This window comes from Hypanus sabinus, chromosome 9 (assembly GCF_030144855.1).
Source record: "Hypanus sabinus isolate sHypSab1 chromosome 9, sHypSab1.hap1, whole genome shotgun sequence".
Classification (NCBI taxonomy): domain Eukaryota; kingdom Metazoa; phylum Chordata; class Chondrichthyes; order Myliobatiformes; family Dasyatidae; genus Hypanus; species Hypanus sabinus.
This window is the reverse complement of record NC_082714.1, coordinates 111,164,393-111,188,549: the sequence shown is the minus strand read 5'-3', so window position 1 is coordinate 111,188,549 and position 24,157 is coordinate 111,164,393. Positions and strand designations below refer to the sequence as shown.

Genomic DNA, 24,157 nt, shown 5'->3' with positions numbered 1-24,157 from the left:
CAACTCTTTTCCTGAGGTTTTTTTTTGCTGAAGTATTCACTTTCCATGTTAAATCACAGTCACCATATTCCCCTCCTGCCCCGGCCGCGCCCTTCGGTGGCAGTCCCGCCTCTCTTGGCCGTCGCGGGATGGAGGGAGGGTGGGAGTTTGGGGGTGCACCCCGGCGGGGCGGCCGGCCGGCCGGCAGCAGACAACGCCTGCAGAGGGCGGTTCTTGTGTTGAGTCAGGGAGAGGCGGGGAACGTTTCCCCGGCGGAGAGGGAGCTGAGCGGGCGATGGAACCTCGGTAGCTGTCCAGGTGAGTCCCAGTGAAGCAGCCGAGCTGGCGTTGCAAGGTGCGGGGCTGGGCCTACGACTTGCCCCGGCGAGAGGGATGGATGGGGTAGGGTCGTGGGCCGGGCGAGGCTGCCCGCTCTATTTGTGCGCTGACCAACAACCCTCCTTCCGCTCGACTCTAATTTATTTCTTGATAAACATGCATGCATTGGCCGAATGTCTTCCATAAATGGGTCGTTAACCAGTAGAAAACAGCAGCTTCCTGCCCTCCATGGGCGGCTCCCGGCCAGCTCCTTCTGTTGTGGAGAGCAACTTATTGCCCTGCCTCTGCAGTGGAGTTAAGCGCTGTGTGTTACTGCGATTACTGGTAATACAATGTCGCAATACACTCTTTAACAGGAAACGTTTGATGTTCTTATAAAGCTCAATTTGCTTTGCCCCAGTGTACTGCACATTGCTGCTTTACATCTTGAAGAGTGCACCACTCAACAGTTACGTGCTCTTGCTTGCAGAGTGCAGGACATGGCCTCGAAACTTCTCCACAGGTTTCGGAGGAAAGCTGAGAAATGCGGTGTTGCTAATGAAACGGCGGAAGATTTCCCCGAGAAATCGGAACTTTACGACGAGACAGATGGTGTGTCCGCCCGCCTGAGCGGGACGCTGAGCTTTGGGGATTCGGATGTAGCGGGAGAAAACGGGGCCCAAGCTGTGGACAGTGACCCTGACTTTCTATGCAGCTTTGAGAGTGATGAGCTTGAGAGGACAGGTAAAAGTAATATCTTATTTCTTTTAAAGATTTGTAAATTCTTAAAGTTGGAATTGGTTTATTATTGTTACATGTACCAAGATACTGTACAATGAAAAGCTTTTCTTGCATACTCATCATTCAGATCATTACACTGTGCATTGAGGTGGAACAAAAACAATAACAGAATGCAGAATGGAATGCAACAGCTAGAGAGAAGGTGCAGTACAGGTAGACAGTAAGATGCAAGATCATAACGAGGTAGATTGTGAGGTCCAGCCCAACTTACCAAACTAGGAAACTATTAAGTAGTTTTATATAGAAGCTGGTGCCTAGTGGTATCTTCTACCCTATGGAAGAGGGAAGAGAGAATGGCTGGGGTGAGTGGGTCTTTGATTATGCAATCGGCTTTACTGAGGCAAAGGGAAGTGTAGACAGAATCCATGGAGGGGAAGTTGGTTTTCATGGTGTTTTAAGCCTCTACAACTTTGTACAGTTGCATGATGTGAACGGCAGAGCAGTTGACAAGCCGTGATGCCTGTAGACAGGATGTTTTCTATGGTGCATTGATTAAAAGTTGGTAAGGGTCATCAGGACCGTGGTAAATGTCTTTAGCCTCTGAAAGTGGTGGTGTTGGTGAGCTTTTTTTTTGTTTCTGATTGGATCAGGCTGGTGAGGTTCACTCCTAGAAATTGAAAGCTCTTAGTCCTCTGAACCTCAGCACTGTTGATGAAGACAGGAGCATGCACCCCCCCCCCCCAAAAATCAATGACCTGCTCTTTTGTTCACATTGAAGGAAAGATTGTTGTCTTGACACCATGTCATTAAGCTCAATATCTCCTTCCTGTAAATTGCAGATGACCGGATTGTTGCTGTCTATGTTAAATAACTTTACACCATGTACAATTTCTGGCTTTGTGTACTAAGGTTCAAGAAAGCATTAGTTTCCTGATGAAGTTGTCACTGACACTTGCTGCCAATAAAGTTTACGGGTTCATGTGGGAAATAGCTGATAGAGTGAAAAGCATACTGTGTTACCCAATAGTATTCATCACTAGTTGATATCTCCTCTTGCTTAGCCCTGGAAAAGGTCCCTGCTCAGGCCCACCAGGCCATTGTCTGCTGCACCATCACCAAACTCGACATCTATGGAGATATCCCATCCACTGCCACCAACCTCATGTTTCTTAACCTTGCACTACCTGTTTCAACCTCCTACCAAGATCCACAAACCTGACTGTGTAGGCCCATTGTTACTGCCTGCTCCTGTGTCCTCATACTTTAACTCTATTCTATCCTCCTTGCTTCAGTTCCTTCCAGTGTATACCTGCGACACTTTAATCACATGCTCTTAATCTTAAAAACAACTTTCAATTCCCTGGCACTGTTTACTTCATTTTCACCATGAATGTTTTTATCCCCCATCAAGAAGGCCTTAAAACTCTCTGATTCTTTCTTGACAGCAGAGCCAACCGGTTCCCTCTGCCACCACACTCTTCTATCTGGTGGAATTGTCCCTAACACTAAATAGTTTCTTTTTTGGTTCCTCCCACTTTCTCCAAACCAAGTTGTAGCCATGGGCACCTGCATGGCTGCCACTCCACCCCCCCCCCCCCCCCCCCCGGCTCTGCCTGCCTTTTTGTGGGATATATAGAATAGTTCATGTTCTAAGCTTCACTAGTAATGCCCCCCCAACTCTTTCTGTGCTGTAACAAAGACTGCATTGACACTGCTTCACGCACGCATACTGAACTGGTCAATTTAATCAATTTTGCATCCAACTTCCATCCTGCCCGCAAATTCACTTAGTTCATTTCTGACACCCCTCTGCCCTTTTCTGTCTCCATCTCTGGAGCCAAACTGTCTACCAATATCTCTTATAAACCTACCGACTCCCGCAGGTATCTTGGCTATACTTCTTCCCACCCTATCAATTGTAAAAAAAAAAATGCCCTTCCCATTTCACAGTCCCTTTGTTTTCACCACATTTGTTACCCAGATGACGCCTTCCTTTCTAGAACATCAGGGATGCCCTACTCCTTCGAAGTATGGGTTTTCCTTCCTCTTCCATTGATGAATCTTCTCCAGTTCCCACCTTTCCACCACCTTAATAGAGATAGAGTTCCTCTTGTCCTTGCCCACCACCCCATGAGCTTCCATGACCAACACATCATTCTCTACAACTTCAATGGGATCCTTCCCCCGTCTGCCTTCCACAGGGATCGCTCTTTCCCCGTGATTCCCTTGTCCATTCATTGCCTTGCACTAATCTCCTTCCTGTCACTTATCTCTGCAAGCGGAAGATGCCTTACATCTGCCCATTCACCTCCTCTGTCACCTCCATTTAGGTCCCCAAACAGTCCCCAGGCAGCACTTCACCTGCAAATCTGTTGGGGTCATCTACTGTATCCAGTGTTCCCAATGTGTCCTCCTGTACATTGTTGAGACCCAGTGTAGACTGAGGGACTGCTTTGAGGGATCCCTGACATATTTAGTTGTTTGGTTTTTTTCCTCTCTCTCTACCCATCACTCTGCCTGTTCTCCATCTCCCTCTGGTACTTCCCCCACCCCCCCCTCCCACTTTCTTTCTCCTGAGGCCTCCCATCCCATGATCCTTTCCCTTCTCCAGCTCTGTATCACTTTTGCCAATCACCCTTCCAGCTCTGAGCTTCATCCCACCCGCTCTGGTCTTCTCCCATCATTTCGCATTTCCCCCTCCCCCCACTACTTTAAAATCTCTTAGTATCTTTCCTTTCAGTTAGTCCCGACGAAGGGTCTCGGCCTGAAATGTCGACAGTGCTTCTCCCTATAGATGCTGCCTGGCCTGCTGTGTTCCACCAGCATTTTGTGTGTGTTGTTGTTTGAATTTCCAGCAGCTGCAGATTTCCTCATTTGCTCTAAATTCATCGGATTAAGGATGGCAAGTGGTTTCTCAAGCCTGTAGTCACTATGGTTGCCACAGCCACCAATGGAGGAGAGTTTGTCTCCACTGACCCTTGGTTTGTGCTCAGTTCCACGTTCAGAGGCTGCTATAGCTGAGCCAAGTGAGCCCTTGATTCAAATGGGAGCCAGGCTCAAGACATCAGCCAGTTCAACTCCCTGTTTAGTGGAGCCTTGGTCTGTTGTATCATTGCTCCACTCCTCCACAGCAAGAAATCCAACTGCAGAATAGATCCAACATCCTGGATGAGCAAGTGTTTCCCCCGCTGTCTCTTCTCATCCCCCACCTCCTGGGGTATCAGGAACTCAATCGTGAGTGGCGAAATGCTCACCACTGGCAGCTACACACTGCTTCAGTTCGGCAGTAGGTACCCCTCAGCCTCCGCTGCACCCTAACTGGGGTAGCTTCTGGGCTACCTCCGGGGTTGCAACACTACTGCAGGTTCCAAGTCTTCTCCCCCATCTGCAATAATAATCATGACCCCATCGCCAGCAAGATTAATTCAATGCTGTTCTCCTGTTTGTCTGTGATACAATGTGCGAGCTCCCTTACCTACTAACTGACCAACCCTCTGTGAAGAGGATCGTGTTGGTGTCTTGAATTTCTAGATATCAGCGGCAAGGATATTTTTACCCGTGGACCAATCCTCACAAGGGGTCGTGGTTCTGGGGGTTCTAGGAGGCTCCTCCTCTGCATGATTGGCTTCAGGTGCAATTTGGCTTCATTGGCAATCTTAAGTCTATTCTGGCTACGCGCCACATTTTTCAAACCCAATGGTCTTCACCCAAGCAGTCTAGGTTCATGGATGCTGTCTGCAAACATATTCCACTGCACTCTGGCAAACTCGTGTGGGTGACTACAGAATGGCATGTGTAATCCTTCCCAAACTACTTTCTCCTCACCATCCACCCGTTCTGTTAATGTTACCCATCCTATTCAGACCGTTGTCATTGCAAAGGCCTGCAGATTGAACTATCTTGTTAAAGGTGTTAACAGAAATAATCTGCTTTTTAAAATCTGCCTCCCCTGTTCGCACCACTCCAGGTTACTCTGTGTAAGCTAGCTCTTCAAAATGCGAGATCCCTTTTAACTAGGACTTTTATTTTAAATGATTTTATTACCTCCAAAGGTAAATCACCTCCAAAGATGATTTTATGTTCTTAACTGAGACCTGGTTAAAGTCAATGATTACAGCCAGTTAACTGAACTGTAACCCCTGACTGACAGTTACCGCATACCAAGGCCCAGAGGCCCAGTGCCACTGTGTTCAGAAAGCATCTTACATACAATCTACTGTACGTCAACAATTTTTCAAGATGACTTGAAGTACATACGTTTATAATTTATGGCACCAATCCTGTCCTTTGTGTCATCATTTATTGCCTTTCTAAATCCAATGCTTGCTTTCTCTCAGAATCAGGCTCAGCATTAATGCCAACAGGTCTCAGTTTTAATTCTCCTCGATCTTTGTGCTGCCTTTGACATAACTGACCACAACATTCTGGATATCCTTAAGCACTGGGTTGGTCTCTGGTAGTACATTCAACTGGTTTTGCTCATATCTTAGAGATTGTTTTTTCTGTCTTGGAGAGCAATTTTCTAAGAGAAACAGTGTACTCAGTGTTGCTCAGGGAAGCTGTCTGGGTCCCCTGCTCTTCTTCATCGTGCTTCCCTGAGGAGACGTTGCAGAGCATAAACTTCTATGTAGATGACACACAGTTGAATATCTCGGTTGAGCTGACGATAATAACACCCTGCCTTGTCTGACTTCTGGGATGGCTGCAGCAAACAAATGACTGAATAATAATTTCCTGAAACTCAGTAAAGATAAAACTGGTTGGTCCCAAAGCTGAAGGAGATAAGCTTATTTATAAACTTGGCAACTTAAGTGACCAGAGCAGCATTTCTATGTGATGAAAGGTATGTCCGTTTCTGTCATGTGAAATTAGTTCATGCCTTTATATTGAATAGACTAGATTAACACAAAGCACTCTTCACTGGCCTTCCAGAACAATCTATTGACAAACATCAACTCACTCAGAATGCCACTGCTAGACTGTTAACTAAAACTAGAATGAGGGAGAGTATCACTCCCATCCTAACTACTTGGCACTGAGTTCCTATTTCTTTTAGAATTGATTTTAAAGTTGTCTTACTTATTTTTAAAGCTGTCAATGATTTGGGACCAAAGTACATCACAGAATTGCTTTCATTTTGTAATCCTGCTCGAGTTCTCAGGCCTTCTATCGTCAGCCGCTTAAATATAAATAGTCTTCCTTAAAGATTAATTTGCAAGTTAGCCTTTTGGAAATAAGCTCCTAAAAATAAGGGATGCACAGTCCATTGACAGTTTTAAGTGCCATCTTGAAACCTGTTGACTTAACCTTGCTTTTAATTAATGTCTTTTTGTCTTTAATTTTCTTGTTTGCACTTTATCTCATTGTAAAGCACTTTGAACTACAATGTCTACATTAAAAGTGCTCTAGAAATTAGTATATTCTATATGTGGTTGATGTACATAATCTGTGGAATGTTTACTGGTTAGCGAGTCACCATCATTGTCTTAGTCGTATTTGTCATGTGTACTTAAACAATCAAACTACGTCATTAGCATCTAATCAAACCAGCGAGGATTGTGCTGGGCAAGTGTCACCACGCTTTAGCGTCAACATGCCATGCCCATACAGTGTAGGTCACTAACTCTAACTCGTCTTTGGAAAGTGGGAGGGAACTCAAGCACCGAGAGAAACTTGAAAGCCACATCATCACAAGGAGAATATATAAATGGTAGTGGGATTTGTACTCCGATCTCACAGCTGGCACTGTAATAACATTACGCTAACTGCCACATTGTTGTGCTAACCCACCTTTGGAGTATTCTGTGCAGCTCTGATAATCCCACGGAAGGATGTGGAGGCTTTAGAGAGGGTGCAGAAAAGAGTCACCAAAATTTTTCTCTAACTGTAAGGAGAGGTTGGACAAAAGTGGATTGTTTTCTCTGAAATATTAAAGGCCAATAAGTAACTTGATAAAATCATATTAAATATGAGGCAATAATAGGGTAGTTAGTTTTTCTTCGAGTGGAAATATTAACTGCTAGAGGGCTTACAGTTGTGAGAAGAGAAAAGTTCGAAGGAGAATTATATGACAAATTTTATTTACACAAAGTGGTAGGTGGGTGGGTGCTTCTGACCAGAAGCACAAGCCCTTGGGACTTGCCTCCCTGCCTCACCGGCTGAGTGGTAGGTGCTTGGCACAGAGGAGGTAGCAGAAGCAGAAATGATAGCAACATTTAAGAGGGCTTTAGACAAACACCCGGATAGACAGCAGTAGGAAGATATGGATCATGTGCAGGCAAACGGGATTTGTTTAATTTGCCATCATGGTCAGCAGAGACCTGATGGGCCAAAGGGCCTGTTTCTCTGCTGTGGTTATTTGATTTTTGTTTTGTCTTTTTCTCCATTAATCCTTCATTTCTAGTAGTTCCTGTGCCAGGTGTGACATTGAATTCTTTAGCTTGTATTTTCGACTTCAACCTCTGTCTCAGGTAGGTTTTGTAATAGCATTGCTTGAAGATTCCGTGGGCTCCAATTAACTTGTTCTGGGTGTGGGCCAAATACTGTTCATTTCCAAACCAAGGTCCAGTTACACAGTCTGAAAGTAGTGAAGAGAAAGCATTGTTTATTCACCACCGCCTACAATATCTGGATTATGTTCTCAATCAAAAGCAAAACTTCTGTGGTGTTTAGCCCTAAGGCAATTGCCTTGACATTGAGAGATCACTCAGTCCCATTTTCTGATGGTTTAACACATCATAGTTCAGTTCTAATCTGAGAAGTTGTTGATAATCACAGTGTTCTAAAGGGTGAGGGTGAGTAGCCAGAAGTCATGATACTGAACATAATGGTACCAACAATGTTGGTCGGGAAAGGAATGAGGTCCTGAAATTCAAAGTAAATTTTTTATCAAAGTACATGTATATCACCATATACAAACTCTGAGATACATTTTCTTGCAGGCATGTTCAATAAATCCAGTAACTACTAGAATCAGTGAAAGACTGTACCAACAGGGTGGACAACCAGTGTACTTGAAAGTGAGTCCGTAGGTTGTAGGCACAGTTCAGTGAAGTTGTAAGTGAAATTGAGTTGAGTTATCCCTTCTGGTTCGAGAGCCTGATGGTTGAGGAATAATAACTGTTTCTGAACCTGGTGGTGTGAGTTCTGAGACTCCTGTATCACCTTCCTGATGACAGCAGTGAGAAGAAAGCGTGATCTGGGTGGTGGGAATTCCTGATAATAGATGCTGCTTCCTGCAACAACACTCTGTGTAGATGTGCTCAATGGAGGGGAGAGCTTCACCCGTGATGGACTGGGCTGTATCCACTACTTTTAGTAGGATTTTCCATTCAAGGGCATTGGTGTTTCCATATCAGGTAGTGATGCACCTAGTCAAAATACTCTCCACCACACATCTATAGGAGTTTGTTGAAGTTTTGGATGTCGTGCCAAATCTTTGCAAACTTCTAAGGAAGTAGAAGCGCCATGTGCTTTCCATGTAATTGCATTGCCCATTGGGCCCAAGATATGAAATGATAGCACCAAGGAGTTTAAAGTTGCTGACCCCCTTCACCTCTGATCTCCTGGTGCGGACTGGCTCACAGACCTCCGGTTTCCTCCCCCTGAAGTCAGTAATCAGCTCCTTGGTTTTGCTGACATTGAGGGAAATTTGGAAGGGTAAAGTGGGAACAGATGTACTCATGGAAATACACAACCGAAGTGGGGAGGTTGTTTAGGTAACAGGAAGACTGCTAGAGTAACTCAGCAGGTCAGTTGACGTATGGGGCCGAGACCCTTCAGGTTTGGAAAGGAAGAGGGAAGAATCCAGAATAAGAAGGGGGAGGGGAAGTAGTACAGGCTGGCGGATAATGGGTGTGTGGAGGGAAGGGGGGGGGGAATAAGACTTTGGTAGGTGATAGATAGAGGAGAAGTGGTTGGCACCTTCTCAGTGCACAGGTTTAGATGGGACAGACTTTGTTAGCCATCTCCAGGAAGGTTTCCTGACACAGAGAAGAAATGTGATAGAGGAGAGTGAACCATGAAAGTAAGGGAAGGAGGAGGGGCACCAGAGGGAGGTGATGGATAGGTGAGAAGAGAAGGGGGTGGAAAAGGGGAACTGGGATGGTGAATGGAAAAAAAAGAGAAGGAAGAGGGAGAAATTACTGGAAGTTAGATAAATCGATGTCAGGTTGTAGACTACCCCAACGGACTATAAGGTATTACTCCTCCAACCGGAGAGCGGCCTCATCAAGGCAGTCGGAATGGGAAGTAGAAGTAAACTGGGTGGTCACTGGGAAAACCTGCCTGCTGTGGCAGATGGAGTGAAGGTGCTTGACAAAGCAGGCCCCAGTTGGGTCTCACTGATATAGAGGAGTCTGAACCAGGAGAACTGGATACAGTAGACTCCCATTCTGACATAAGACCATAAGATATAGGAATAGAATTAGTCCATTAGGCCCATTGAGTCTACTCTGCCATTTCATCATGGCTGATCCAATTTTCCTTTCAGCCCCAGTTTCCTGCCTTCAAGTTTCCTTCCCTTCATGGCCTGACTAATCAAGAACATATCAACTTCTGCCTTAAATATACATAAAGACTTGGCTCCACAGCTGGCTGTGGCAAAGAATTCCACAAATTCATCACACTCTAGCTAAAGAAATTCTTCCTCATCTCTGTTCTAAAAGGACACCCTTCTATTCTGAGGCTGTTCCCCTGGTCTTAGACTCTCCCATCATAGGAAACATCCTCTCCACATCCACTCAATAAAGGCCTTTCACCATTTGATAGGTTTCAATGAGGTCACCTTTCATTCTTCTGAATTCTAGTGAATACAGGCCCAGAGCCATCAAATGCTCTTCATATGACAAGTCATTCAATCCTGGAATCATTTTCTTGAATTTATTCTGAACCCCCTCCAATGTCAGCACATCCTTTGTAAGATAAGGGGCCCGAAATTGCTCACAATACACCGAGAGAGGCCTCACCAGTGCTTTTTAAAGTCTCAATATTACATCCTTTCTTTCATATTCTTGTCTTCTTGAAATAAATGGCATGCTGGTCTGTAGCCTTTCATAAGGCTACTTCAGAAAGCCTGGTGTTTTGGGATCCAGGGTAACTTGGCTGTGTGAATTCAGAATTGGTTTGTCCACAGAAAGAAGAGGGTGGTAGTAGATGGAGTATTTTCTGCCTGAGGATCAATGACCAGTGGTGTTCTGCAGGGATCTCTCTGAGACCCCGCTCTTTGTGATTTTTGTGAAAGTGGAAGGGTGGGTTAGTACACAGAATGGTGATGTTGTGGATAGAGTAGAAGATTGCCATAGGTTACAATGGAAAATCAATGGAATGCAGTGACAGATCAAGTCAGGTGAAGGGGGAGTGATGAAGTGAGAAGCTAGAAGGGGGGTTGATAGGTGGAAGAGGTAACCTATCAGCTGCCGGCTTGTCCTCCTTCACCCCACCCCCACCTTACATTGGCTTCTTCTCCTTTCTAGTTCTGATGAAGGGTCTCGTTCTGAAACCCTGACTTTTTCTCCTCTCCATAGATGCTGCCTGACCTGCTGAGTTCCTCCAGCATTTTGTGCATGTTACTCTGGATTTTCAACATCTGCAAAGTCTCTTGTATCCTCTCATCCCTTGAAAATTCGGGGTTCACTGTAGTATTACTTTGCAATATCTCTTGAAGAAAGAATTGGAGGTGTATTAGAGTTGCAACAACTTCCAATAGTCTGGAAAACCTGTTGAGTATACCAGATTAGTGGAGTTTTACTATAAATGGTTTGTTTTTTTGGTACCTCAAGAATCTGTGGTGGATCCTTAATTATGTGCAATTTATGTTAATGAATTGAGCAAAAACACAGGATATATTATAGCCAGATTTGTTGAAGATGCAAAGATAGCCAGGAAGGAAGACTTGGTAGTCATGTTATTGAGGACTTCCTTTCTAAAGCAAATAGCCTCTGCATCTTTTCTGTTTTTATCACATCTTTTTATTCAATTCTGAACTCATTAACAATGCAGCTTCCTTGATGCTTGGGGCATTGCATTTATCATTTTGACTCAAAACCTATCAGTATCTAATATTATGGAAGTGCTCCAATGCTTGTGTGTCTTTCTAATTAACTTCACTAATTGACTACTCTTGTAATGGATTGAAAGCAGTTTTAACTACGCAAGCAAAGGAGAAATCAGACAATTGTGAACTCACATCAGTTAGCTATGCCTCCATTAATCAGTCCTCATCAAGATTGTGTGAAGATGGTCATGTGGAATCACAATCATGAGGGCAGAATAGGAACATGGCAGATGTTTAGTGAGACAACAACACAAAGGATAAGTAGGAGACTCTAAAATTTCAAAATCATTTGACAAGTTCCTTTTAGGGGCATTTAACTAAATTCAAAGGTAAGAAATTGGCTCAAAGTAATTTAGAGATGGGAAAAATCAGTTGGATGACAGACTGATTCATGATTCAATGCAAACCAAAGATACTAATCTGTGATGTTTAGAAATGATAGAATGAATTAGGTAGATATAGGGTGAGTTCAATGCAAGAAAATGTTATCTTTTTTCTTTAGAAAACCTACAGCACAATACAGGCCCTTCAGCCCACAGTGCTGTGCTGAACATGTATGTACTTACTTTAGAAATTACCTAGGGTTACCCATAGCCCTCTTATTTTCCTAAGCTCCATGTACCTCTCCAGGAGTTTCTTAAAAGACCCTATCGTATCCACCTCCACCACCATTGCTGGCAGCCCATTCCATGCACTCACTACTCTCTGCATAAAAAACTTACCCCTGACATCTCCTCTCGTCCTACTTCTAAGCACCTTAAAACTGTGCCCTCTCGTGTTGGCCATTTCAGTCCTGGGAAAAAGCCTCTGACTATCCACATGATCAATGCACTAACATCAATAATAAGTGATGCTGGGAATGAAATCTGTCAAAGAATGTTACAGCACAGAATGAGGCCATTCAGCCCATCATGCCCCTGCAATAGGAAGTATGAACAAGCTGCTGGTTGGTTTGATTCTGAAAATTTCTAACCATGAAACAGATTAACCATAAGAGCCAGAATTGCATGGACAATATATTGGAATTAGGATCAGTGAACTGAAAGTCCACAGGACTGTAGATTGCTCTAGTGTTGTGGTAGGTGCTGATTCTGTTCTGTTGGACACAAGGGACATGTTCAAGGATTATGAGCAGTGCAGAGACAAACTGCAAATGTGATCTCACTGCTTCACATGCCATTTCACACTTTTCTACAACAGTCTGGATTTTTGGGCTGTTGCGATGCTTTGAATACAGTTCCTCCTTGGGTTACAAATGCCTGACTTCTCTAGCCAGTGCTTACAGGCAAGTGTGTGGGAGATTAAAGAGATGAATTTACAAGCTGTTTGGGGTATCAGGCATCTTCTGCTCTGCATGAACATAGAACACAGAAATTTACAGCACATTACAGGCCTTTCGGCCGCCTACTCTAGAAACTGCCTAGAGTTCCCTAGTGCATGGCCCTCTATTTCTAAGCTGTGAACTCTGTGCACAGCCACATTTCTGATTTCAGAACTGTCCAGATTATGAACATTTCACAGGAGTGGAACTCTCTTGTTACTTGGGAGGACCTGCACAATAAGGCCGCCATTAAGGAGTTTCCACGTTCGTATTTAAAGGTGGATATTGGTTTATTGTTGTCACACATACCAAGATATAGTGAAAAACTTGCATGTAGTTTATACGCACATCAAGGTAGATTTTAGGGACCAGAAACTATCTTATCATACAAGAGGTCCATTTAAGAATGATAACAGCGGGATAGAAGCTATCCTTGAGCTTGGTGGTGCATGTTTTCGTACTTTTATATCTTCTGCCCAATGGGAGAAGAGAGAATGTCTGAAGTTGCTGTCAGTGATACTTTGTCCTCCACAAAGTGAATTTCTAAAAGAGCAACCAAACTCTGTTAACTCCTTCTTGAATCAAAGACTTTTGAAAAGTCCAAAATTAAAAATCCCTGCAAAAAATCTTTTGAAAACTCTTTGATTCAAGAGGGAGTTACCAGATTTGGTTGCTCTTTTAGAAATTCATCTTCACTCTACATTTGCTACATGATGTCATACCAGCTATGGTTCAAACACGTGAATTTACCACTAACCCAATCCATTAATCCAAGCTTGGGTTAATTGAAACTACATCATTGACACAGTGTGACATCTCAATTACTGTCAGTGCAAATTTGCACTAAAGAGCTCCCCTCTGGATTAGAACAAATCTGCAGGATGAGTGATTTTCTGGTGTTAAATCTTTCTAAATTGTAAAGTTATACCTCAAATATTAGACCGTGTCCAATTCATGTTGCTGCCGGTTAGGATAAAGACAAAGAAAGGCTCATAGAGGATAGCACACAGAATGTTGAAGGAACTCAGCAAGTAAGGCAGCATCTATGGATAAACAATTGAGGTTTTGGGCTGAGGCACTGAATCAGGAAGGGATGGAGTGTTTCAGTCACATGTAAGAATAAAAATGTGTATTTATATAAGCACCTTTTGACCCATAAGGCCTCCACACAGAACCGAAGCCATTCCAGATGGTAGTTATTTATGGCTGGAGACAGAGCTTCTGTCGCCATGGGCTCATTCGCTACAGTTTGAGAGAAATGGACCAAAAACAACATATCTGCAAAATAAAGATCCTCTACACAAAATCCCCCATGACACAGCTCCACCCCCAACAAAAAACTCAGTAGGAAGATGTAGATCATGTGCCTTTCCTGCTGTTCATAAGGCATTGGTCAGACCACACTTGGAGTGGTGTGAGCAGTTTTGATTCCCCTGTCCTTTATATAGGATGTGTTATCGTTACAGGGAGTCCAGAGAGGGTTCATGAGAATGAAAGGATTAACACAGGGAGCGTTTGACTCTGGGACTGTACTCTCTACAATTTAGAAGAATTGGATGTGGGGGTGGATTTCATTGAAACCTATTGAATTTTGAAAGGCCTAGATAAAATGGGTGTAGAGAAGATGTTTCCTATAAGCTGCCTACGACCAGAGGGCATAGCCTCAGAATGCCCCTTTAGAACAGAGATGAGGAGGAATTTATTGCTAGAAAGTTGAATCATTGCCACAAATGGCTGTAGAGGCCAAATCACTTAAAGCAGGGAAAAGGCAGGAGAATGGGGTTGAGAGAGATAGGAAATCAGCCATGATGGATTGACGTAGCAGACAATGGGCTGAATGGCCTAATTCTACTTGTATCTTCCGGTCTTATAGAAGTATTAGAAAAGTACAGCACAGAAACAGGCTATTCAGCCCATCTAGTCTGTGCCAAACTATTTGAACTACCAACTCCTATCCACCTGCACCAGGACCATAGCCTTCTATACCCCTACTGTCCATGTACCTATCCAAACCTCTCCTTAGCATTGAAATCAAACTTGCATGTGCCCCATGCTTGTAGCTCGTTCTAATGATTCTCTGAATGAAATGATGATTTGATTGTTATTCCTGAATTCCTGCCAAGCCACAGTAGTACCCTTTGACCTCCTTGTTTATCAAGTATCTGCTTATCTGTGGTTTAAAAATATTGCAAGATTTGCTTGCACTGCCCTTCTGAGTAAGGGGGAGTTTCAAAGACATTAAGCTCCCTGAGAGAAGGGAATTCGGAATAGTGGGGCCTATGTTTAGATTCTCCCGTGGCAGGGAGCATCTCAACAGGATGCCTCAGGATCTTCTGTGTTTCCATCATCCTCTCTCGCTCTTCTGAACTCCAATGGGTACAACCCAGCCAGCCCAATCAGTCTTCGTAGGGCAACTCGCCCAGAATAGGCCAAAGTCTAGTCATTACCATCCTCGCTTAAGTAATAGTAGTAGTGCAATCACTGGAGTCTAGTATGGTGGGGTCATACAAGGTTGTCTGTTGCTGGGACCTTGGGCTGTGGAGGCCAGTCTGGAATCCACATAACCAGGATGTTAGGGTGGATTTCCTTAATGGAGAATGCCTGTGTATGACTTTGCTTAACGCGGGAAGGCTGATACATGGGCAGCCACCATACAGTCCTTAACAGATTGAGGTCAGGGTCCAGTGGCGTTCAGTGCAAGACAGCTGAGGACTCTTCACTGCTGCAGCCTTCCTCTCCCTTCACTACCATTGTGTTGTGTCATTATCCCCTGCTATCTCCACCACTGAGACCTTGGTTGGATTACTCATTCTCTGGAACCTCCCACCTGGCCTTACCACCGAGGGTGACCCAGTAGCTAAACACAAGGTGGCTAAACTCCAGATGGCATCACTCTTGGGGCCTCATGAACTCGCAAGCCTCTCCACTACAACAAGGCAACAAGCCTCAGAGAATTCCCTTAAGTAAGGTGACCAACATAGCACGCGATATCCTAAGTGATCTGTAACCATTGCCCAAAATAACTTGTGCGAAGCTTCCTTCTCTTATTCAGTTCCCTTTGCAATGAACATTGTTTTGGAATCACGGTATCTGCCAGTTACTAAAGATGTATGTTCAGTGGAAGAGTACTGTGCTACACATTTAAAATTGAATCGGAGTCAGGTTTTAATATTATTAGCATATGTCGTGAAATTTGTTGTTTTGCAGCAGCAGTACAGTGCAATACAAAATAAAAAGATGCATAAATTACAACAAATAGAGAAATTAAATAAGAAGTGCAGAAGAGAGCAAAAGTAAGAATAAAAAGTGAGGTAGTGTACATGTGTTCATTGTCTATTCAGAATTGCAATAGCAGTGGGGGAGAAGTTCCTAAAACATTGAGTGTGTGCCTTCAGTCTCCTACACCACCTCCATGATGGTAGCAATGAGAAAAGAGCATGATAGATGGTGGCATTTTGAGTCATCACCTTTTGAAGGTATCCTCGATGCTGGGGAGGCCAGTGCCTGTGGTTGAGCTGGCTGTTTGCAGCTTTCTGCAGCTTTTTCCGATCTTCTGAAGTGGCGCTCTATACACTATGGTGATGCAACCAGTTAGAATGCTTTCCACAGTATATCTGTAGAGACTTGCAAGTCTTTAGTAATGTACCAAATCTCCTCAAACTCCTAATGAAATATACCTACTGTCGTGCCTTCTTTGTAATTGCATTAATATGTTGGGCCCAGGATAGATCTTCAGAAATGTTGACAGCCAGGAACTTGAAACTTCTCAGCTTTCCCCATCCCTGTTGAGGACTGGTATGTGTTCCCTCGACTTCCTCTTCCTGAAGTTCACAATTCCTGATTCATTGGTCTTGCTGACATTGAGTGCAAGGTTGTTGTTTCAACACCACTCAACCAGCTGACCTATCTCACTTCTGTAAGCCTCCTCATCACCGTCTGAAATTCTGCCAACAATAGTTGTGTCATTGGCAAATTTATAGATGGCATTAGTGCTGTGTCTAGCAACATAGCCGTGGGTGTAGAGAGAGCAGAGCAGTGGGCTAAGCACACAAACTTGTGGTGAAGAGATGTTATTTTTGAAATGCACTGACTGTGTCTCCCAATGGGGAAGTCGAGGATCCAGTTGCAGAGGGAAGTACTGAAGCCCAGGTTTTGGAGGTTGTTGGTTTGTATTGAGGGTATGACGGTATTGAACGTTGAGTTGCCATCAATAAACAGCAGCCTGAAGGAGGTTTTTCTGTGGTCTAAGTGAGTCAAGGCTGAGTGAGGTTGCATCTGCTGTAGACCTGTGTGGCAATGAGCAAGTTGCAGCTGGTCCAGGTCCTTGCTTAGGTCGGAGCTGGTTCAAGACCAACCTCTCAAAGCACTTCATCACGGTAGATGTGAGTGGAAGTGGGTGATAGTCACTGAGGCAGCTCACCCTGCTCTTGGGCACTGGTATGACTGTCGTCCTTTTGAACTGCAGCAGTGAGAGACTAAAGATGTTATTACGAGGGCTCACCTTCCTGAGAAATGTTCTGACATCAGTGTCCACAACAAAGATTATAGGATCACCAGATGCTGTAGGGATTCGCATAGGTGTAGTTTTATCCTTAGAATTAGTATGTTAGAGTAACAATGAATATTGTAAAAGGGGTGTAGTGAGGTGATGTCCATGGATCATTCAGAAATTTGATGGTGGAGGGAAGAAGCTGCTCCTAAAATGTTTTTGTTTGTTTAAACTGCTGATTCAGAAAAGGCAAAAGGTGGGCTAGTGTGTTTCATGATGAACTCGCTGCAGTGCTCCAGTGTGGTGGTTTTGTCATATTCGCCTTCCCCTGACCTGGAATGCTTAACAATCAAGTGCTGACCATTCTATTTTCCAAGAGAGTTCTCTTCTGTGATCTTGACCACAGTTTACATACCACCATTGACCAACTGTAATCAGCCATTTGAGATACTGCATGATGTCATCAGCAAACAAGAACCAGTCCATCCTGATGCATTTCAGATCATAGACTTCAACCAGGCTTGTCTGAAGAAATCTCTGTCCAATTACCTGTAGCACCAGGGGTCCCAACACATGAGACTACTGCTATACTATAATGAGGAATGTTCTCCTACCTGCTTACAGGCAGAGGCTAAAGAGCAAGGCTCCAGAGTTTAATACAACAAAGAGATGGTCGTGGGAGGCAGAGGAGCAGCAATGTGATCACTTTGAGTTGATGGACTAGGCTGTATCCAAGGACTCATAAGTGGATCTGAATGAATACACTGTGCTTGTCATGGACTTTATAAAAACAGTCGTAGACAAGTGAGTCGCCACAAAATCATTCAGTCTTCCCCAACCAGATGCCCTGGGTGAACCAGCAGATCAGAAATCTGCTAAGGGCCAGATCAGTGGCATTCAAGTCTGGCGATCAAATAAGGTACCAAAGGTCTGGGTGCAATCTTCGGAAAACCATCTTATGGGCAAAATGCCAATTCCAGACTAAACTTGAATCAATGAAGGATGTTCGATATCTGTGGCAGAGCTTGAATGCTATTACCTCTTCCAAAGTGAAACCAAGTGGCATAGATGACAACGGGGCTTCACTTCCAGATGAGCTCAATGCTGTGCAGTAAGTTGGCTGCCATTAAACATTTTTGCATCTCTTCCCCCCCCCCCCCCCCCAACCCCTCACTTTCTGCAAGGATTGCTCCTCCTTGATTCCCTTGTCCATTCACCCCTCGCCACTAATTTCTCTCCCGGAACTTATCCCTGCAAGCAGCCTCAGTGCCACACCTGCCTATACACCACCTCCATTCAGGCCCCAAACAGTCCTTCCTCCTGAAGCAACACTTCGCCTGTGAATCTGCTGGGGTCGTCTGTTGTATCTGATGTGGCCTCCTCTACACTGGTGAGACTTGCTGTAAGTTGGGGGATCGCTTCATCGCGCACCTCTGCTCCATCTACCAAAAGTGGAACTTCCTGTTGGCCAAACGTTTTAATTCCCATTTCCATTCCCATTCCTGTTCTGATGTGTCAGTACATGGCCTCCTCTTGTGCCAAGGTGAGGCCACTCTCAGGATGGAGGAGCAACACCTTGTATTCTATCTGGGTAGCCTCCAGTCCGATGGCATGAATATCAATTTCTCCTTCAAAAATTCCCTCTCCTCCCCTCTTCCTCTATTCCCCAATCCAGCCTGTTGCCTCTTCTCACCTGCCTAATCCTTACCCTTGGGTCCCCTCCTCCTCCCCTTTCTCCTACGCTCCACTGTCCTCTCCTATCAGATTCCATCTTCAGCCCTTTACATTTCCAACACCTGACTTCAGCTACCCTACTTCCCCTCACCCCACCTTTTTAATCAGGCATTTTCCCCTCCCTTCTCAGTCTTGAAGGGCCTTGGCCTGAAACGTTGAATGTGTATTTATCTCCATAGATGCTGCCTGACCTGTATTGTCATGTTTTACGTTTATGTTAGTATATTAGACAATTGGTATATATTCTGCAAATAATAATGTGGACAAACTGTCTAATTGATACAGAATGAAATGGTGTTGTTTCATGGGGGAAAGGAGCAGAAGAACAGGACAGAGTCATCCAGAGGACGGGGGAGTTTTCGTCATTTGCATAATACATGCATACACAGGTTCAGTCAATAACTTGCCGGATGATGGGAATCTGATGAGGCAGCACTACCAATGGTGTGGAGGGGAAGTGCCAGTAATGTATTGGGCACAATCTGCCTTGAATGTGTACCAGACCATGGTGCAACCGATCGAGACACTTTCAACAGTACAGTACATCCGTAGAAATTTATTAGACTAGAAAATCAAACCTTAATCTCGAAGTGAAGATCCTGGCTAATACACAGGAATTTAAAGCCACTGATTTTCTCCCCTCACCCCCATGTAGATTGGCTCATGTTCAATTTCCTTCCTCTTTACTGAAGTCAGCAGTCAGTTCTTTACTTTTGCTGACATTGAGAGAGGTTGTTAACACCACTCAACCGGGTGATCTATCTCAATCCTGTACACTGACTCACCACCCGCTGTGATTTAGAGTTGGAGTCATAGAGGCCGGGTCTTCTGCCTAGACCCATCTACCAGTGGCCAGAACAAATCCCACAACACTCCTCTCATCCGCAACAGCGGTGCTCTCGGTGAATTTGTACATGACACTGGAGCTGTGTTTAGCCACGCAGTCGTGTGAATAGAGTAGAGCAGGGGGCTAGTACACAGCCTTGCAGTACACCTGTGCTGATGGGCAGTGAAAAGGTGCTGTTGCCAATCCTCACGTCTGCTGATGAGGAAGCTGAGTATCCTGGTGCAGAGGAAGACAGAGGCTTGGCTCTTGAAGCTTGACGGAGTGCTTGGATGGGACATTTCTCTTCAACTCCAAGCTACAGTCAACGATCAGTGGCCTAACGTACGAGCTGCTTTGTCCAGATGGTCCAGAGCCGAATGAAGAGAGGGAGAAATTATCTATTTGGTTGTAGGCAATCCTTAAGTGGAAGGCAAGTGCATCTATCTCGTCTCTGATGTGGGGAGGATGGTGAGGAGAAATGTTTAGACAGATTTCTCAACAGTGCACCAGGGATTAGGATGGTAATGGGGGAGGTCAGAGAAATGAAGGTATAATCCAGCATGATTAGATACAAGATATTCAGCCTCACACAGAACTCAGGACATCAGAAAAGATGGCAGTAATGGCGAGTATTAAGGATCTGGGATGGAAGGGAATGTATTCAGTAAAGTTGTGGGGTTCGGTGCTTATCTTTGTGATGTTGCGAAGGGAAAAACTGCCCCACAGAATTTGTGCCAGATGCTGAAATATTTGGTGTCACTGGATGATGAGCTGGTGATTACAGCGGACGCAGTGTAAGTGTGCGAGCTTTGAGTGGGGGGTTTCAGCAAGCGGGTTTGAAGCGAAGGTACAGAGGGAACATTTACTTCAGTAAGCATTGGGACAACAAACAACTCCTTGGTTGGAAGCTTTGAAATGCATTCACGGCCCGAGAACGCCAGGGGTTGCCAGCACCCCACCAACTGCTGTGTCAGATGCGTCCACTGTGAGGGCGGTCAGGACGTCCGTTCTGAGGTGCACCAGTATCGCGGCATCTGCCAAGGCTTCCTTGGCTTTAACGAAAGCGGCCATGGCCTCCTCATCCCAAGTAATGTCCTTGCATTTACCCGACATCAGGGTGTACAAAGGGCGCATGATACGGGCTGCTGAGGGGAGGAAACGGTGGTAGAAGTTCACCATACCAACAAACTCCTGCAGGACTTTGGACCGTGTTGGGCCGGGTGAAGTGGCGGATCGTGTCTACCTTGGCGGGCAGAGGTGTTGCCCCGTCTTTGGTAATCCTGTGGCCCAGGAAGTCAATGGTATCGAGACCAAACTGGCATTTGGCCGGGTTGATCGTGAGGCCGAAATCACTCAGGCGGGAGTAGAGCTGGCGGAGGTGGGACAGATGCTCCTGACGACTACTGCTGGCTAAAAGGATGTCGTCCAAATAGATGAACGCAAGGTCCAGGTCTCATCCCACCGCGTCCATTAATCGCTGGAACGTCTGTGCGGCATTCTTCAGGCCGAACGGCATTCGGAGGAACTCGAACAGAGTGATGAGTGTTGTTTTGGGGATGTCTTCAGGGTGCACCGGGATTTGATGGTATCCCTGGACAAGGTCTACTTTGGAAAAGATTCTTGACCCATGCAGGTTTGCTGCAAAGTCCTGTATGTGCGGCACGGGGTAGCGGTCTGGAGTTGTAGCCTCGTTCGGTCGGCAGTAGTTGCCGCATGGTCTCCAACCCCCAGCTACTTTGGGCACCATGTGCAGGGGGGAGGCCCATGGGCTGTCGGACTGCTGTTTGATCCCCAATTCCTCCATCCTCTTGAACTCCTCCTTCGCCAGGCGGAGCTTTTCTGGGGAGAGCCTTTGTGCGCGGGCGTGGAGGGGTGGTCCCTGGGTCGGAATGTGGTGCTGTACCCCGTGTCTGGGCATGGCTGCCGTGAACTGTGGTGTCAAAATCGATGGAAAGTCCACCAAGATTCTGGTGAAGTCGTTGTCGGACAGCGTGATGGAGTCCAGGTGTGGGGCTGACAACTTGGCTTCACCCAGGGAGAACGTCTGGAAAGTCTCGGCATGTACCAGTCTTTTCCCTTGCAAGTTGACCAGCAGGCTGTGAGTTTGCAAGAAGTCCGCCCCCAGGAGTGGTTGGGCCCTGGTGGCCAGTGTGAAGTCCCATGTGAACCGGCTGGCGCCGAACTGCAGCTGCACTGTTCGGGTGCCGTAGGTCCATATCGTGCTGCCATTTACAGCCCTCAGGGTGGGTCCTGGCTTCCTGCTGTAGGTGTCGTACCCCGTCGGGGGCAAGACGCTGATCTCTGCTCTGGTGTCGACCAAGAAGCGGCGTCCCGACTGTTTGTCCCAGAAGTACAAGAGGTTGTCCTGGTGGCCAGCTGCCATAGTCATTAGCTGCAGCTGGCCCTTGCAGGGCAGGTGACAACGGCGGGCTTTTGTGCCCCACCGCTGGTGGTAGAAACACCACTGTTCACTGTCCTCCTCACTCCTGCCTCTGTGTTGTGTGCACCCCTTTGTCGGGCCTGGTCTGGTCTGCTGTTGGGCGCGTGGCCTGGTAATCTGACCGATGGATGCCACGCTCTCCCTCTTGGCTTTCCACAGCACATCTGCCCGGGCTGCCATCTTCCGGGGGTCGCTGAAATCTGCGTCCCAGCAACAGATGTATGTCCTCGGACAGTTGCTCTAGGAACACTTGCTCGAACATGAGGCACGGCATGTGTCCGTCAGCCAGGGCCAGCATCTCGTTCATCAATGCTGACGGCAGTCTGTCTCCCAAACCGTCCAGGTGAAGCAGGCGGGCACCCCGCTTACGCTGTGAGAGGCCAAAGGTCCCAATGAGCAGCGCTTTGAATGCTTCATATTTGCCCTCTTCCAGGGGAAATCTGTAACCTGGGCAGCCGTCTCCTGGTCAAGGGTGCTCACCACGTGATAGTAACGCGTGGAATCAGAAGATATCTGCCGAATCTGGAACTGGGCTTCTGCTTGGCTAAACCACGCGTGGTTGCAGCTTCCAGAAAGTCGGCAGTTTTAGCGAAACTGCCTGAACAGATGAAGAGTCGGTCATCTTTGGTCCCAATCCCGTTTGGACCGTTTGGGTCACCAACGTAGAGATGTGCTACACACAGCATTGAAATAATGACACGCAGTCGATAAGTCGTTTTGAGACTAGTTTATTCAAACTTCGCGGCGCTGGCATTTAATCCCTAGCACCCGCCATCTCCGGGCAGAAATGACGTCAGAGGTGCATTACCGAAGTCTCTCCCCGCGCGCTGGCTATTTGTGAGCCGTTTCGCCTGCACAGAAAGTGGGTCGCCACAAGCCCTTATTTAGTGCCAAACTTAGACGTGACTATTTATGTGATTAAGACCTATTAGAGAAATGGAGGAGTTAGAAATTTCCAGAGCTTAGATGAGAGGTCCCCTACAGCAGAGTTCAGCTGACTTTCTGTTCTCTGTGGATTCGAATAGGGCTGTGGGGAGCGTTTGTTGACTTCACTTCTCCAGTGAGACTTGACTGCAGACTGATTTCAGCCGTTCCCAAATGTCAGATTAGTTGAATCCAAACAGAGTGAAAGCAGACTGAGGAGAGGCAGACGAATGGTACTAACTCTTAGAAGAAAATAATTTCTTCTGCTTTCAGAGCCATAACACTTTCATGTTCACGGCCAAATAGATTGGAAGCATTTGTCACAACTTCCGGCTCTTGTTGTTTAATTGTAAACACTAATGGGTTCAGGAAGTCAGCTTTGCAACACTGCTGGAGACAGATAAAACCTTGGATTCTGGGCAGAGGTCAACATTCAGAACGAGTGGCGATGTACAACAGCAATTGCTTGCATCAGTATATCCAGTGCAGTACTACATAGGCCACACTGTTGCCTCTCCCTTGTTTTTCCAAGTTGAAACTGTCGATATGAACCCTCTGACCCACTGCTTCTCCCCCCACCCCAGTAGCAAGTTCTGAATTCTCCTGGGCATGACGTTTCCTTTATTGGACAGCACGATAGTGTAGTAGTTAGCCAGCTGTAAGATTGGGGTTTGATTCCTGCTGCTGTCTGTAAGGAGTTTAAACTTTCTTCCTGTGACCCTGGGGGCTCCAGTTTCCACCCACAATTCAAAGATGTACAGATTAGGTAGGGTTAGTGAGTTGCGGACAGGCTACGATAGTACCAGAAGCACAGTGACACTCTAGATTTGATGAAAAATGGCACATTTCACTACGTTTTGATGTGCATGTGAGGGGGGAGAAAGCTATTCATCTCTTCAATTCTGGATCACTGCACATTCAAGCTCAAGTTTATTGTCATTCAGCTGTACATATGTAGGCCTGTGACTAGTGGAGTGCCACAGGGGTTGTTGCTGCTTGTCATCTATAATCAAAGATCTGGTTGATAATGCAGTTAACCAGGTCAGTGCACCAAGATTGGGGGTGTAGAGGACCGTGAGGAAGACTATTAGAACTAGATGGGAAAAAAAAGGGGTAGAAAAATGGCAAATGGAATTTAATGCAGACAAATGCGAGGTGTTACACTTTGGAAGGATCAACCAGGGAAGGTGCTACACAGTAAGTGGTAGGACACTGAGGAGTGTGGTCGAACAAATGCATCCGGGAACACTGGTCTATAATTCATTGCAAGTGGCATCGCAGGTAGATAGGGTCATAAAGAAAGCTTTTGGCACTTTAAACTTCATCGATCA

At 45.7% G+C, this 24,157-nt stretch overlaps 1 protein-coding gene across 1 annotated transcript in view; it reads left to right on the top strand.

Moving 5' to 3' along the window:
- Positions 1-146: 146 nt before the first annotated feature.
- The window catches only part of snx21 (sorting nexin family member 21), a 49,246-nt gene continuing 25,235 nt past the window's right edge, over positions 147-24,157 (top strand). Inside the window, exons 1-2 of the mRNA XM_059980421.1 lie at positions 147-297; positions 788-1,041. Of these exons, the coding sequence (XP_059836404.1) occupies positions 798-1,041 (244 nt within the window). The 5' untranslated portion in view covers positions 147-297; positions 788-797. The remainder of the gene's footprint in view (positions 298-787; positions 1,042-24,157) is intronic.